The following is a 17,174-nucleotide window of genomic DNA, read 5'->3' on the forward strand; positions in this document are numbered from 1 at the left end:
TTTTCACAGTCATTAAGCACTTTTTTGTGACTTGTGGACTGAAAAAAACAGGACTTCTGAGAACCTTTCATCTCACACACCACCCCCCTACCCCCTAGAGTACATGTCTCTTTGCAAATGGGAATGCTGTTGCACAAAGAAGAGGCCATTGTTTACAATTTCATTGGTTTCATAAGTTGGAGACTATGTCTCAAAGAAGTAAACTATTTGGCAGGTTTCGGTTGCCTGGCAAAAGGACCTTCAGCCGCCAAGGGCTGTGGTACAGGTGTATAGAAAACGAACAGCCTTGAGAATTTAGATTTTTATTATGAAACTTTTTGCTGCAAAAGTTAGTAAATGCCTTCTTAAAAGTTAGTCTATTTTGACATTTTCCAACAGATGGAAGAAAAGATCTTGAAAGAAGGATTTTTTTTTCTATTTTTGTAGATGCGCCCAATGGGTTGACTGTGGTTCTGTGTAACTATCTATGGTAAATAGAAACTCTAGATTTTTATCAGGAAAAGGAAAGCTATCTAGTTGCTAGGAGGCAGCTCTGGAGATAGATAGCCTAGCTATGCATCCTTATTTGATGGCCATTTTTTTCTTGGACAAGTTGCTTAACTTCTCTAAGTTTAATTTTCTCATCTATAAAATGTGAGCAGTAGCATCACCTAGTTCAAAAGATCATTGTCAAGATTAAATGAGAAAATGAGTATTTAATCTTTATAATGACATCCCAGATGTCATGCTTACTCAACATAAAGTTATTCATTTTTGTCTACCACTGATCCATTAAATTTATTCATGGGGGCCAGCTCTTCCTTTGCCCCTAGTCACTTTCAGGAAATAAGTGAACTTTTTCTTGGTGATTAGTATATCCATCGAAGGGTAACCGTTAAAACAAAAAACTTCATTCAAGGTTATTTCACTTTCCCAGCTTCCCACAGTCTGCTCACCAGCCATGACAAAGGAGCCGCCACATGGTTGGCATTTTACCCATTGTTGCCCACCTATCACTTCTACCCCCTTCTCCCATGCCCTACCCTCTTGTTAGCCATGTTTTTTGGCTTCTCCAAAGTAGGCTGGGGAAGAGAGAAGAGCTAAAGAAGCACACCAAAGTTCTTACTTGATGATGCTTGTCAAGAATTGGTTTTCTGTGACAATAGCCTATATCTAAATCTGGGTCCATTCATGGGTCTTCCAAAGACTTTCCCTCCTGCCCTCCACCACCTCTACCTCCATTCAAAGCACATTTGTCATGGGATCTCTCAACCATAGTTCCTCTGAGAGAGGTAAACATGTCTCAATTCCAGATGTTCCCTTATGCCTTCCTCAGCCTCTGGGCATTTGGTGATGTCTGCAGCTTTATTCTGCTGCCATCTCTTTGGCCTTCCAGTTAGCCTTTTTGGACAGGAGATCAAAGGAGTCCACAGTGGCTCCTTCTTTCATGGGCATATCAGCTCCAGGGGAAACAATCACATATCAGTTGCCCCAGTAAATACTAGAAGTTACAGCCTCTTGGTGTGGTCACCTCTCTTTTGCAGAGAGAGCAGTGTGCCATCCTGTGACACATTCTGTAGAATTTCTAGGCTTGCCTCATCTCTGAGTACTCTCTTAAAGCTCCTCTTACCTGACTTAAAGAGGAAATTACCTCCTTTCCTTCTACATATGTGTATGTGTGCAGGTGAGACACCTCCCAACACATCAACAGTTCTCTCCCCCAAAACACTCTTCTAAACTCTAGGTTCAAACCCTTTATAAGACCTGATGTACAAGCTAAGGGTTAAGAGTCCTGTCATTGATTAGGGACTATTGTCTTCATGAACTCTGCTTCATGATATCCCCATACTTTGGAATGTCTGGTAACTTCAGCCAAACCTTCCACATTAATTTCCTATTTCACATGAAATACCCATTTCCAATTATTAGGCAGAAAATGATCTTGGAACCATCTAGTCTCTTCTCGAGAGACTGAAAGAAAACCATGTGGAAAGTGAAAACCAGGAGTATGCACTCCCATGTAGTAAGTTATCTTTAAAGGAAATAGTCATGAATGTAAAATAAATAAACAGAAGTACTCTATATTAAGATAAACTTGAAGTTATTACTGCAGTAAACAAGAATGTGAGGACTTTGTAGCTGAGCTGCGGGCCGAGGTCTAAAGAGACTGGAATGAACACTGAGAAAGCTCCAAAGGCATGTGCAGATGTACCAGAGAATACCAGTTCTTCTTAAACTACCACCGCCCCTGCACACCCCAGTCCAGGAAATCCAGTAGTTGGGTACGACTTAAAGCAAATCAGACTTAGAACCTAAATGTCTAGCTTTGCTTCTTATTAAAATAGGCATAACTTTGGAGAAGTCACTATCCTTTCTTCTCCATTTATGAAGTTAAATCATCTGTTTTTCTGATTGTATACTATGATTCAATGTTTTGAAAGGACAGTCAGCTGCATTGAGATATGAGGGAAATGACTAAGAATCAGTGTTTCCTGAGCATCTACGAAGGGGGCCTAGCATGGTGCTCTAAGCATTTTAAATGCATCATCTGGTTAAATTCTCTCAAAACCCCATGTGGTTTGTATTTCTATTCCCACTTATAATGAAGAAACTAAGGTTCAAAGGCATATTGGTAACCTGGCCCAGATCCTACAGGAAGTACCAGATAACAAATTTTGAAACCTAGGTCTGTCTGACACCAACCCATTTTTTGGTTGTTTAGTTAAGCTGCCTATTTTCTTGATACAGTTGTTGTCTGGGTTATCTTATGCTGTTGTTATAAAGGACTAGTGTCTAAGTGTTGTGCTTCATTAATTAATAGCTGAACTTAAGACCTAATAAGTTTGCATCTTGAAATCGTTCCCATAAGCTGCTCTCCACTAAGGAAACCACTTGCTGCTGAGCTATGACTTCTGACACTACAATCTAGTAAACAAACTTGTAACCTGCATGACCTATCAACACTAGCCACCCAGGAATTGGTAAAATAGGGTTAAGGTAGTTGAGAATATGAACTCCAGAGAAGCCTGGATCTGATATCCCAAGTGTGGGATCCACAATAATAATTGAGACCTTCGGCAAGCTGTTCCAAGTCATAACTTCCTCACCTGAAAAATGAATATTAGAAGAGCTTCTACTTATGCTGTTTTGTAAGGACAAATGAGATAATGAATGGGAAGTGCATGGTAGGTATACAGACACTATTAGTAACTACTATAGAGTGTTGCAGAGGATATCTTATGATGATCATATAAATATACAAATATGTGGAGTCATGGGGTTAGTTCACAAAAGGACAATTTACCAAGAGTTCCCTGGTTTAGGAATGTTAATATTTTTGCAACAGTTCAGAGCTATATTCAAATTTAATGTCTTAGCATATAGCAAATTCTCTTAAGCAACTAAGCTCCAAAGTCTGTTTTCTTACCTTCATGTTTGTTATTTTCTTACATTCATGTTTATTTTCCTAACTTTTCTCTGAGCCTAGGTATTCTGACCACCTAGAGGAGATTATCACAGAGTGTTTGGGATACAGAAATGCTGCCTTTTTCATTGAGCCATGATTAGGTAGCAAAAGAATCAATAGTCCCTCTTAACATTTGCATCATCATGGATAGATGTATCAAAAAGGAGAGTTAAGGGGCGCCTGGGTGGCTCAGTGGATTAAAGCCTGTGCCTTAGGCTCAGATCATGATCCCAGGGTCCTGGGATAGAGCCCTGCATCAGGCTCTCTGCTCGGCAGGGAGCCTGCTTCAAAAAAAAAAAGAAAAAAATAAAAGGAGAGTTAAGTGAAAGGCAGCCTGGGGAAGGATTTGATTCAAGGAATGTGAAAAATACAATGACAAAAATAGATGGTCATTCCCAAATTTCCTTGACGAGGATCTCAAAGGTTTCTGTCTTAATTGGGTTCTCTAGAAAATGGAGCTCAAAACAAAGCTTATATGCTAATACTTTAGGTGCTAATACTTTGAAAGTGCAATCCCAGGGATGCAAGAGTGAGTCTAAGAGAAGTCTTACAGGAAAGGAGAAAAAATACATACAAGATGGTATATTACTAAGCTTGCTATAGCTTCTTGAGAAAGCAAAATTGGTGCATCAGTCATGTAGAATATCACTAGGGAAGTGTGTGGCACCACCACATAGATGGGTCCATCAGGGGAAATAAAGAAGAGGACCTATCTGCTAGTTTCCTCCAAGCTACTGACTCTCACTGATCAGTGTTTACCCTCATGGAGAGTTAATTCTCCTACCCTACTGGGTTGTGTTATCAGCCCTTTGGGGAAACCAGACATGGGATCCACAGTGAATGATATCTGTGACTGGAAGTCGTGGAAGGAGCTGGATTTCCCATGAGTTCAGTTGGGTTAGATATGGGAACCAGAGTCATCATGGCCCTCTTGCCCTGAGGAGATGAGGCCATGACAAAGCCTGGTCACCCCCAACCACCCTGCACACTTTTAGGAGACCAGATGATAGTGGCAGCTGAGTCTATCCAATGGATAAATGTCCAGGTCTGGATTGGGTGGGGAGGAAGTAGCAAATCTGGGAAATACATAAACCAGGTATCTTACCCTACCTATTTTCTAGATCATTCTTTTTTCATCTGAGAAACCCCTTCTTTCAAAGGCCCCAAACAAATTTCTCTCTTATCCCAACCAATAACTGCCAATAGCCCCACTTTCCCCTTTAAAGTATATAAGAATTGTTTTCTAATCTTACTGATATATCCTACCTTCTTGACAGTATTTCTTAATACTAGGAATCTGCCATCATCAACTCTAATTATGGACTTTATAAGTCAGATAATTAAAATCCACTTTTAGGTCTGGCAGGGAAATGTCAGACTACCTGTTTAGTCCAATCCACTCTTTTCTGTTTTTATTTTGGAATATATAATCTTAATTTTATAAACAGGAAAATCAATGCCCAGAAAGGTTAAGAGACTTGTGAAAAGTCATCCAGCAATAGCAGTGTCTTGACCCGTCCATGACTTAAATGTAACGTGAGGCCTGTCCCCTTAAAGACCTCCCCCCAACCAGACAACCAGACATCCACACTATGGTTTGTAAGGACAAGTCCAATGCTCAAAACACTAGTTTTGCTTCTCCTTGTTATCACCCTCTACAGCAGGGCTGTGAGCTTCCTTCTCAATTTGCTCCGCGCTTATCACCACTTTTCGATTTCCCCGTCCCGCTATCGTAGGTTCATCCTTCATTATTTCTCCTTGGACATCCAGTGTTCACCTTCTCCCTCACTCACTTCAAAACCATCCCTGCCTCTTGTTAGCTCTGAAGGCTCTGAACTGGTAAGACCCTTCCTTCCATGAAAGCCCCCTTGATTAATACGGCCTAGTCTAATTGCATTTAGACATGTGACTGCCAACTCTGGATTTGTTCCTCAAATTCATTCCTTTAATCACATTATTATGAAATCATTTGTCAATTTGAATTAGTTAAATAAACACAAGGAACTTATTTACTAATCTAGACAAAAAGTTAAAACACTAATTTTTAGAGGGGACAGTTCCCCGGATCACTCAATGATATTTTGGCATTTCTGCCGATGTTCGTTTTTCGAAAGAGACAATTTTCCTTGAAGGCCGTGACCTAGTTTGGTTACTGGTTTTCTGTTCGGGGGCTAAAACCATGTTTATCCCAGAGTGAAACTTTCAATCTCAAGATTGAAATGATAGGATATTGATTCAAGAGGAATTTTGGAAAGGACTTATTCTGATGCTTCTTTCTGACTAGTTTCTTTTTCCTTATCTCCCTTTCCAAATATCAGAGGAGAGATTTGTCTAAGAAACTACCTATGGCAAAATAAGAAATAAAAACTAAAGAAAACCCACCTTTCAGATGTTTTGATAGCATTGATTTACCTTAAATGTCATGGTGAAAATTGATTATCAGATAAGGATTTACTTTCCCTCACCCACATCTTTTCTCTTTCAACATGAATCAGGGTACAAAGGAGTGGGGAAAAAATGAATCAAATTACTGGCCCTTATTTTAAAATCTGAAAGTGACATTTTGATTTCAAAGACTTGCAAATGTACATCTGACCAGTGTCTGGAGGTAGCGTAGGTGGGCATTTTTCTACACAATAGCTATCTTGAAAAACTGCTTATCTGAACAAAGCAAATTAAGAATACATAGTCTTCTCCCCCTCCACATTTCTTTTTTTTTTTTTTTAAACCAAGCAAGCTGGTTACATTTGCTGGATTTGCTGAGTCTGTATCCAACCGAATTTGCTAGAAAAATTTAAAGTTTTAGCCAACCTTAGAAGTTCTGGAAAGAAGAATGCATGTGAGCTATCATTTTATCCTTCCCTGATTATCTCCCCTTTAGGAGGCTCAGCTTAAATTATCAAGTCCCTTCTAGTTTCTCCAGTGCTTAACATGTCCCTGGCTTTAATAAGGATAAAAGCAAAGCACTCTAAATGCAAAAACTCTCTAGGTATTTCTCGAATCTCCAAATGGCAATGGCCTCAGCTTCCTGAGTGCCTGAGCTCTGAAGGCAATGCCATCTCTGGCATATAACTTTAGATACTTAAATGATTTTGCATGGCTTTTTCAGTGACCACAATAATGTCTTTCAGGACTTTGTTACAAAATCATCTAGATTTTATAGAAGCTTAAAAAAAATTCTATACTTATACCTTTATAGGTTATAAAAGAGTGATTCTAATCCTCTTCCTTTATTCAGTCATTTTCTTCCTTGTTTTCCAACTTTATAATTGGAATCAAAATAAGAACTTCAAATACCTTGATTCAGATATGGCAAACAAACCGGATAAAGTTATTTGTTGATCTAATAAGATACTTTTCCTTTGAACCCTAGATTGTTTTGTGGACGTTGTGGTGGGATTTGACATCTCAACTCACGAGAATGGGCAGACTTTGATTGAAGGTCAGCCTTGGATAGAAACCTACCTTCAAGACCTCTTACGTGCCATCAGCTCCCTCAATGGGGTAAGCTGTGAGGTGGGCACAGAGACTCAAGTTAGTGTGGCTTTTCAAGTGACCAATGCCATGGAAAAATATTCACCCAAGTTTGAGATCTATAGTGAAAACATACTGAACAGCTTGAAGGATGTAACAGTAAAAGGACCATCTCTTCTTAACACAAACCTCTTGAGTTCTCTGTGGGATGCATTTCAGAATAAATCAGCTGCTCGAGGAAAGGTAAGCTGGTTTTACTTTATCTGCTGCTGCTGCTGGTCTATGGTTGTGATGACCTCCTTTTTACTTAATTTTCTTTTTGAATACTTTCCTAGGTGGTTATCTTATTTTCAGACGGATTGGATGATGACATTGAAAAGCTTGAACAAAAATCTGATGAACTTAGAAAAGAAGGTATTGAGCATGGGGAAGAGTGGGAAAGGATTGTTTACTGAATTAATAACCTCAGAGCTCAATTCTGGCTCTTAAGTTTTCAAGCACTCAAATAACCCTGAATTTGTCAACCAATATGCACTTGGGAGAGCAAATGAATTCTCAGAACATTCTGGCATATACTTTTTCTTCATACACTATGGATGTGAAACAGCATGGAATAGAAGGTCCTACCCTTCCTTTCATATCACTGTGTGTCTTCTTCCTAAGCTTTCCAGGAGAATGGTCCTGTCTCCCTTGGCCCACATTATCTAATACTGCTGCTTCTTTAGTGTCTGCAGAAGTGAACAGTGTATTTCTCCTTGACCAAGGAATAGAAGAAGTAGATTATTTTCTTTTGACACTGTTAAAGTTTCCAGAATCTTAGACATTGTTGGACAAATCTACTCATGTTTTGGAGTGTTCTAATTAGTTCCTTCCTTCCAACTACAGATGGACCATCCATGGTGCTTAGGAATTTTTCAAGTATTGGCACTAGGCTTTTTGCTTTAGGAACCAGTGCCCAGTCTGACTTATTGTTGGTTCTTACAAAATATGGATCAGTGGAAGAAAAATTAATCCACATGTTCTAGTTTGACTAAGAATAGAAATACTTTCTTGTGAGAGGATGCTATTGGTGCTCCCACCCAGACCCCTTTTCCAAGCAGGTTCCCCCATCCTCCAGCCACTGTGACTTTTGGCTGCTAGAAACTCACAGGTTCTCCTTTCTCTGAAGAATTGCTGTCAGCCAGTGGAACCCATGTCACCTGGAAGATTACCCTCTACCCCAACCCTAGGCAGCAGGTAGACTACAAGAAATTGGACATTTGCCTTTAAATGACACCAGTTAAGTGGTATAATTTATGTTCCAGAGTTCCCCATGGTATCAGGCTGAAGCTAGTCTTCAGTTGAAATACTATCTTGCTCAGCTCCTTCCCCTGCCCTATCTTGCTTTCTTTACTCCTTCTAAGAGTGCTTTCTCTACTCCTTCTAAGAGTGCTTTCTCAATAAATTGTAAGCATCTAAATCCCCTTCTCAGGCTCTGCTTCTAGAGAACCTGCCTAAGACACCTGCTTGGGTTGCTCCCAGGTTATCTACTAGAACCTGAGGAGATCTCTCTTTCTCTTTGGTTCTCTCTCCTCAATCTTAAACAAATTGCAAAGTTAGCTGTATTTACGGCTGAAAAGTAAGACTTTTAATTTTGATCTTTATTTTCTAACGCTTTTTTTTTAATTCTTTCAAGTCTTGGACTTTTTTTTAAATGATCTACAGTTGGAGATATTAATGAAGACTGAGAACAAGACACTAGAGTCTTTAATTTGGGTGGGTAGGGTTTTTTTGTTTGTTTGTTTGTTTGTTTCTATATTCAGCTTTTCTTTTGTGGTGAAAAAGATGTATCTTTTGCAGACAACATGAGAGTTTTCTCCAGGAAGTTTCCCCCAGAACACACAGATTTCTAAGACCAGCCTTCTTTTTCCCAGCTCCCAAAGAAAAACCATTAAATGAGTTTCAACTTCAGAAGCTAGATTTTTAATATCCTCAAAAATTCAGAATCTTAATGGGAGAGATAAAGGGATGGTAGCCATAATATTTTTTAAAGATTGTTGAATGGCTCTCAGTATGGAAAAGGAGTACCTCTAGCTCTTTTCGCATGTTTACACATATATAATTCCAGTTGATGCGTGGCCCTATGATCCATTAACCTAGGAGAGCCTCCCTAATTTGGGGCCGGGTATTTGTACGTACAAACTGTGCACTCATAATGACATAAAGACAAAAGGAGGCCCAGAGAAAAGGATACTCAGCGGTGAATATAGCTTTATAAATAATCCACATGGATTAGGGTTTGAATTGGTTTAGTTTTTCTTAATATAGTGCTCTAGATTCTCCTCAATGATCCTTATATTCTTTCATTTTCGAAATCTTTTCTTCCTTATTTTTACGAACTGTATTTTAGATCTTTTGACTTTTTATTGGATGAGTCTGAAAGGAGCAGGGTCAGAGTCCCTCATCCTGAGGAAAGCATTTACAAATAATAGTTATATGCATGATTTGCTACAAATCAACAATCCCATGGTTCTCATAACTCTTAAATTTTTACATTTCTTGGAACTTACAAGAGAAGTCAGATATAAGATTTCCCCCCCTTATAAATAGATCCACTAGCATGCCTTCTTTTGGTCAGTAACCTCCTTTGATGAGCTCAGCATTCTTTATTGTCTATTCCAGCCCATTCCACCATCCCTTTTCTTCTTGTCATCCTCATTCCTGGAACAGTGACTAACGCCTTGTTTATTTGAGACAAGCCAGAGATATCAACACTAAAATGAGGGAAGTCCTGGTAAATCAGGACAAGTTGGACAGCCTATTCTTTAGTGTTTCTTCTCTTATTCTACTTCAGCCAACCTCTGTTTCCTCTCCTAGAACTCAAGCCTTAAGTATGCGCTTGAAACTTTATTCTCCCCATTTTCTTCCACTCACCCAAAATCATTCATTCAGAATCATACATACATTGAGACGACATTCTTAACTCTCGGGTCTGTGAACATTTCTTTATTCTAGTCCATTGGCTTCCAAGTCCCATCTAAAGATTTCTTCACTCTTCCATAATGAAATGAGAAAACTTATTGCCAATGGAGTCAAGTTTTCATAAAGCTAAGTTTATTCAATTTTAGGACGGCTCTTTACTCTGATTATGTCCTTAGTATATTTTTGTTATTATGTCTTTGGACTGTAGACTTTGGAATCAGGCTGTCTGGGTGAAAACCTAAAAATACCCCTCAAGCCAGTCATTTAACCTCTCCAAGCCTCCGTTCTCTTATCTGTAAAATACAGCTATAATTCTACATACCCATACAGTTGGATTTGTAGCTTACAAGTAAGCTAATGCATGGAAAGCACTTAACTGACTTCCAGGCACATAGTAACTATTAACGAATGAGAGCACATTGTTACTATGGCTACCTCCACCATAAGGATTGCCAAGGTTATTACTGGTATCATTTCATATTTATATCAATCGGTATGTTTGTATCAATCAATACTTTGCTAAATAGGTCAAAACCCTCTGTTAGTCCCTTCTAGTTTTCTTTGAAATGTTCTGATCTATAAAATTCCAGAATTTATGAGCTATGGCTATGGATGATTATATGTCATTTGTTTCTAACTGCCTGACAAGAGGTCTCTTACAGTCTTACAGTCTCTCACTATAATTCCAACTGGATTCTTGAATCCTTAAGAGGTCTTTATAGCTGTGCTTCTCAAACTTTAATGTGCATATAAGTCATGTGGTGATTTTATTAAAATACAGATTCTGATTCTGTAGGTAATTCTGTATTTCTGAGAAGTTCCCAGGTTATGTAAGTGCTGCTGTCCAAGGATCCCCCTTTGAATAGCAAAAATTTAAAACATTTCCTTTCTTGATATATCAGTTTCTCTGCATCTTAGTATACTCTATGGACCCTTTTTAAATCATTATATCTCACTTCAAATCATCCAGGAGCTGTAATTTCTGTTGTAATATCCCCCTGCTTCCAATCTAATTAACTTTGAAAATGGAATTCCATTTGTTCTCTGAAGATAGTCTTGTCACTCATCAGTTTTACATTGCATGGTTGGGAGAAGTAGACAATGAAATGAGTGTTCATCTTGCAACTGGTTTCCCAGAATAACAATGTAGATACATAGGCAAAAAGATTAAAATAGCCAAACCCACCTCACCTGGAGAACTGTAAACTGTGTTGGATAGGCCTGAATGCCCTCGTAACCATTGCTCTGGATGGAGCCACCGATTCCAGTGACCTGGCTGATCTTCTCTACATTGAATTCGGGAAAGGGTTTGAGTACAGAACCCAGCTCACTATTGGAATGAGGGACCTTGGGAGCCGACTGTCAAAACAACTGGTAAGTGACTTAGAAAAGTCTCATGATTTTCAATTTTCTGATTGTTTTGTATATAGATTTAATATTTATGCTGACAAATCTGAACTAATTTTTGTTCACTTGAGTGTGAAAAAAGGCTTCTGAATTAGTGAACAGCCTAAAGAAGAGGGTGTTTTGAAAAAAAATAAGGTAATACAGTAGAGATACATCGAAGCATGTTTAGTTACTCTACTTGGCAAAAAAGGAAAGAAATTAATAGCACCTACAATCATGCCCAAACTGCAGTCACGGAATGTAATGACAGGGTGAATCCACTGTTCCCTCAGCCTGCTGGTTTTCACATCCCTCGTGGGTCCTAAGTGTCACAGCTCACCGCAGTGAGTATAATTTTCGCGTTTAAGACATGTATTTTCCGGGCAACACGGCTGGTAAAGGAGAGCTTACTGCACTTGGAGTTCAACCAAAGGAAGAGGCCCCTGCCCCGATGTTGGAGGAAGAGCAGAGCAGCATGATGATTGACCCCCTGTGCTGTACTGTGTGCGTGATCCAAAGCTTTGTAAAAGTCTTGACTGCAATGTTTGCCTTGTGAACTCTCTTTAGAACCAGATGTCTACATGGATGCATCCAGTCCCATTTCTTTCAGAAGCATACAAGGATTCAAACTAGAGGGGTGAAGGGTTAGCAGGTTATGTGGCACCAATTTCACCTTCGTAACTGGCTAATAATCTCCCATTTGCTTATGATTTATAACTTCTATAATCAGCACATCAAGACACTTTCCAATAACATGCTAGCTCCTATTTTTCACCTGTAGAATTTGTATGTAAAGAGATGTTTAAACACCATTGTTCAGTGGTAATCATGTAAAAATAATTATTTCAAGAATATGGAAGTTCTGATGGAATTGCTTTCTACATGGGAAGACGGTGTCTTTTTTACAAAAGATCTTTTTTTCCTACTATTTTTGTTTTCCTGTCTTTGAAATCTGTCTTGGTAATTCATAGAGGGAGGAAGTTAATTCTTCAAAACAAGCCTGTCAGTGTTTCAATATCACATCAGTGCAATATGGTGTAAAAAAAAAAATAATAAAAATAAAAAACCTTAATTTTAGATCAATTTTAACATTAATAGTAAAAGACCTAATGCTGTAGGGTGTTATTGATCCAAAGAAAATTGGTATTATCTAATAGAAAATCACAGAATCCAGTTTGTTATCTGATTTCACACATTTCAAGTTTTATTGGTTTTTCTGACATTTTCAGGGGAAAATTTTTTTCTAATGGCTGAAAAGTAACATTATATAATAAACACAAGTACAATTGCTAGGTGATTATTATAGCAAAAGATTTCCACTTTTCATCACACTAGAATATTTTTTAAAAGATTTTATTTATTTATTTGACAGAGAGAAAGAGATCACAAGTAGGCAGAGAGGCAGGCACAGAGAGGGTTGGAGGAACCAGGCTCCCCACTGAGCAGAGAACCTGATGCAGGGCTCAATCCTAGGACTCTGAGATCATGACTTGAGCCAAAGGCAGAGGCTTAACCCACTGAGCTACCCAGGTGCCCCATCATACCAGAATTTTGATGGGAAACTTTTCAACACAAAGATTGATTCTACCCCACCAAGGGCAAGCATGGTGTTTAATGCAAACTGGATTTTCCTAAAAATAAAACTTGTGGGTTAATTGTAGAAATGTAGTGGAATATGTCAATTTTTTCAGAAGATGACTAGGTTCCGGATAAAATTCACTGATATTTTTCAATACATAATATGGTTTTTCGGCCAGGGTATAAAGGGGAATCTTTTCCCCATTCCCCATCCTCTATAGCAAGGGTTTGGAAATGTTGAGTGTGTAATTGGTGTTTTTAAAATCCTGTCACACAAACTTTTCTGGAAGTGTTTACCATTGGACTCCATTTCAAGCACTATGACATCAGGCACTGTTTAAATTCTCTAGCATACAAAGATTTCATGAAACAGGGAAGGGAGAAAACGGCATTCATTTTATTGAACAAAATATTGGGGGCAGAATTATATATATAAGGTGAGCAGCAACACCATGGTCAATGCTGGGATGGGGTGGGAACAAGAGACCACAGTAGTAGATTAGTAGATTAGATTAGCATTTTGAGAATTGTATTAGTAGATTAGGTTAGCATTTTGAGAATACAAAAACCTTTGAGGAAACAAGCCATAAGAGACTCAACAATAGAAAACAAACTGAGGGTTGAGGGAGGGAGGTAGAGAATAAGTTCGATGGTGATGGGATTAAGAAGGGAACTTCTTAGGATGAGAGCTGGGTGTTGTGAGAACCACTGAATTCTACTCCAGAAACCAATATTGTACTGCATGTTAACTACATAAAATTTAAATTGGAAAATTCAGCTTCTTTGAGTTGACTCTGAAGTCCTCATAGGGTAGAGAATGCAGACCATAGAAGGAAGGATAGCAGCTGAAGAATGTCTCACGCACTGTATCTGGAGCACAGTTACTTTAATGGGGAACAGGTTTCTGAAACTGTGGAAGAAGCCTGAATGACACTGTTGAGTGTGTATGTGGGATTTGGGAAGCATTGCCACCCAATGTCATGAATTTCTTACTCTTCCCCAAGGTTAATGTTGCTGAAAGGACATGCTGCTGTTTATTCTGCAAGTGCATTGGAGGGGATGGCATAATGGGGGATCCTGGACCACCGGGGAAAAAGGTGATTTTAGTTAAGATTGACAGTTCACTTTATTTGAATGTTGTATGTCTTTCAGACATTGGTTTAGGTAGAAACAAAGGATAATTTTCACTTCTAGATAGAGCCTCTGAGGTAACTACTTATTCTCCATGATAATTAGATAGTCCTGGCTTTCCCTTGGCATTCTAAATGGGAGTCTTCTCAAAAGCTTTCAGTTCAAGTGTCCGGAGGAACAACTGCCAAGATTCTTGATTATCTAGTGTTCCAGCAGTGATGACAACAACCCAAGAAATCAACTGTGATCTCGGTGTTGAATAATGAAAACCTCCTGAATACCAATGTCATTTCAATTTCCACTTTTAATGACTGCAGAGTCATTTAAATGAAGTAGGGAATGTTTTGGGTAGTCTGCTGATAAGCAAATTAGATCAGCTCACCCTATCCTCACAAAAGATGTGGCAATGTTTCAGTCAGCTTTAGCCAGACCGGAAATGTTACAGATAATATGCTCAAAATTGCCAGTCATAAAACAGTAGCCAACAATAGATTTATATATCTCCTAAACAAAAAAAATATATATACTCTTATAAAAAAATATGATTTGGGGCTTTAGGAAATGCTAAAATAGGTACAGACATACTATGGGTGTGTTTAATAATTTCAATACTGCTTGTTTACATGTGTGTTTGATTTGTGAATAATTTGTAGATAGCACCATAACTCCCAAATCAACATGCTCATGTCTCTGAAGAAAATTTTCAGACTATTTCCTGAATCCTTCCACTTGATGTAAGGAGAATGGTAGATTTTTTATATTTAAAGCTGGGCTCAGAAAGAATGAAAAGAAATGTGTGTGGTCTGTTTTTCTATGTGTAGCATAAATCCTAAAAAAGATTTTTTTTTAATAAAAAGAGGATAATTCTAGTCTGTCAAGGGCAAATATAGCTGTGTTCACTGGAAGGTTTGTCTGAGAAAAAAATATTCTAGCTCTATATATAACCCCAGAGAGAGTTATGGACAGCATTATGACCCACACATTGCACACACCCTTGAGTTATCTGGATACTTGTTTCAAAACTACATTTATTTTTATGTGTATAAATGCAGCCTAGGTTGTGGAGATAGGATTTTTTTTTCCAAACTCCTGTAATTCTACATAAAGTAAAACTATAATGAAAGATTTTTTGCTTGACTACCTTTGGTTTTTGGTCTGTGGAGTGCTAATGCAGTCTTCGTTTTCTTATTTCCAGGGATCCCCAGGTTTTAAAGGCAGTGAGGGTTATCTGGGAGAGGAAGGCATTGCTGTAAGTCAAGGTTTTTTTAAGCCTCTATTTATTCCTGAGAACATATCTAAAATAGGAAATCATTTATGTCAACTCAGAAGGAAACAAAAAAGAATTCATGTGCAAAATCTGAGGTCTTTTCTAATTCTCATTGGGCTTTGCTTCTGGTGGTCAATAATGGTTTATTAACCTACTGTCTCCTCTTTGGCTGTTCACCAACACTGCTCAATGAACTTAATGTGGAAGTTATTTTCTTCACCAGGGGACTCAAATCACTGCCATTTCCCCCTTCCTGATCCATTTTACACAGGTAAACCAACCCCCACATTATTTATCAAGGACCTCTACTCTTTTTCACATCCATCCATCCATCCGTCCACCCATTCATCCTTCTTCCTTTCTTCCTTCCATCTGTGTATTCATTTAACAATTATATATTGAGCATCTTACCATTTACCATAATAAATGAACTTCTCCATTCATGTATTCATCTAACAAATATATATTAAAGCATTCTACCATGTTTCAGGCACAGTGCTAGACTCTAGAAATAAAAAAAATAAAAGAAAAAATGTGATTCCTATCTCAGGTAATTTCAGACTAGTGGAGAGGCAAATGAGACAACCTTGTTTCTAGTTGCTATACATAAGGATTGTTCCAATGGTACAATCAGGTGAATCATGGCAAAGCACAGCAGAACAAATACTTAAGAGCCTTGGTAGCAGTTGAGGCTTGGGAAAGGAAGGCTACGAACAAGGGGTAATGTTTGGGCAGACATATGAAGGACAAACAGATATTTCTGCAGGCAAAGTTTGTGGGAGAGAACATGTTATTAGAGAGAGAACAATGTGTTCAAGGATATGACTGAGTCAGAATTTGTGTGTATATGTGTAGAATGGCACCTAGCCAACCTGATTGGAACCCAGGACACAGTGAGGAAGTTATGTGGCAAGCAAGACCCAGATTATAGGGAATCTTAACTATCCTACAGAAGATTTGGTGTCTTCCAGTTGATGGGCAGTCATTGAATGATATTAAGCACAGGAGTAAAAAATGATGGGGGCATGGATTTAGAGCATACTCAGGCGATGTATTGATGCTAATAAGGCAGGGGTTACAGGTAGAAGTCTTGCAGTAGTTGGCGCAACACAAGGCACAACACAAAGCAGTCCTAATTTTAGTTGGGGGCCATATGAGTGGTTAAGGAGGATGAATGTATTTAATTGTGACCTGGGGAGAGAGAAGCAGAAGATGACCTCTTTGTTTCCAGCGGTCTGGAACCCCACAGACTAGTGGGGTTACCAAGAAAAGGATTGTAGGAATGACATTTGGTTAAAGACAGAAAAAGAAGGAAAATGGTTTATTGGATTAGAAATCATGCTTAGATCTTTATTAGATCTAAGAATGTCCTTCATTAGATCTAGAACGTCCTTCTTTGGGACCTCACCAATTCTTCATTATCTGTTTCTGGGATATCGCCTGAAATTTTGACAATACGTTTCAGCTGCCACTTGTTTGTATGTATGCTTTATTTAGGTAGCACCCTTCCTAGGGCAGTATCCAGGTGGGATCCAAAGCAAAGGTCTGTCATCAGAGTAGTTCTAATTTACTTCCATTCTCAGGTTTAATAAGCATGAATTCTGGATTGTAAACCACGAGCAGTTATGCATTTTTTCCAACACAAAACTTGTAAAATTTCTAAGAATCCAGAGTACAATGGAAAAAGCTCATCCAGGTATGTTCCCTTTCTCAGGGAGACCGAGGAGCCAGTGGCCCAGTGGGAGAGCAAGGCACTAAGGGATGCTATGGTGCCAAAGGTCCTAAGGTAAGAGCTGCATAAGGCATTGTGAAGTCCTCCCAACATCATTTCCACTTTCTTACACTAACCACTACTGTCCTTTCTATTTTCAGGGAAACAGGGGACTAAATGGACAGGAGGTATGGTACCAATCATATCCATTTATCTGCCCA

General features: G+C 38.6%; 1 protein-coding gene across 1 annotated transcript in view; it reads left to right on the forward strand.

Moving 5' to 3' along the window:
* The window catches only part of LOC111155151 (collagen type VI alpha 6 chain), a 115,068-nt gene that overhangs the window by 13,586 nt on the left and 84,308 nt on the right, over window positions 1–17,174 (forward strand). Inside the window, exons 8-14 of the mRNA XM_022515229.1 lie at window positions 6,819–7,162; window positions 7,255–7,333; window positions 11,100–11,254; window positions 13,849–13,941; window positions 15,171–15,224; window positions 16,957–17,028; window positions 17,115–17,141. Of these exons, the coding sequence (XP_022370937.1) occupies window positions 6,819–7,162; window positions 7,255–7,333; window positions 11,100–11,254; window positions 13,849–13,941; window positions 15,171–15,224; window positions 16,957–17,028; window positions 17,115–17,141 (824 nt within the window). The remainder of the gene's footprint in view (window positions 1–6,818; window positions 7,163–7,254; window positions 7,334–11,099; window positions 11,255–13,848; window positions 13,942–15,170; window positions 15,225–16,956; window positions 17,029–17,114; window positions 17,142–17,174) is intronic.

Source organism: Enhydra lutris, unplaced genomic scaffold (assembly GCF_002288905.1).
Source record: "Enhydra lutris kenyoni isolate GAN:26980312 unplaced genomic scaffold, ASM228890v2 scaffoldscaffold39, whole genome shotgun sequence".
Classification (NCBI taxonomy): Eukaryota; Metazoa; Chordata; class Mammalia; order Carnivora; family Mustelidae; genus Enhydra; species Enhydra lutris.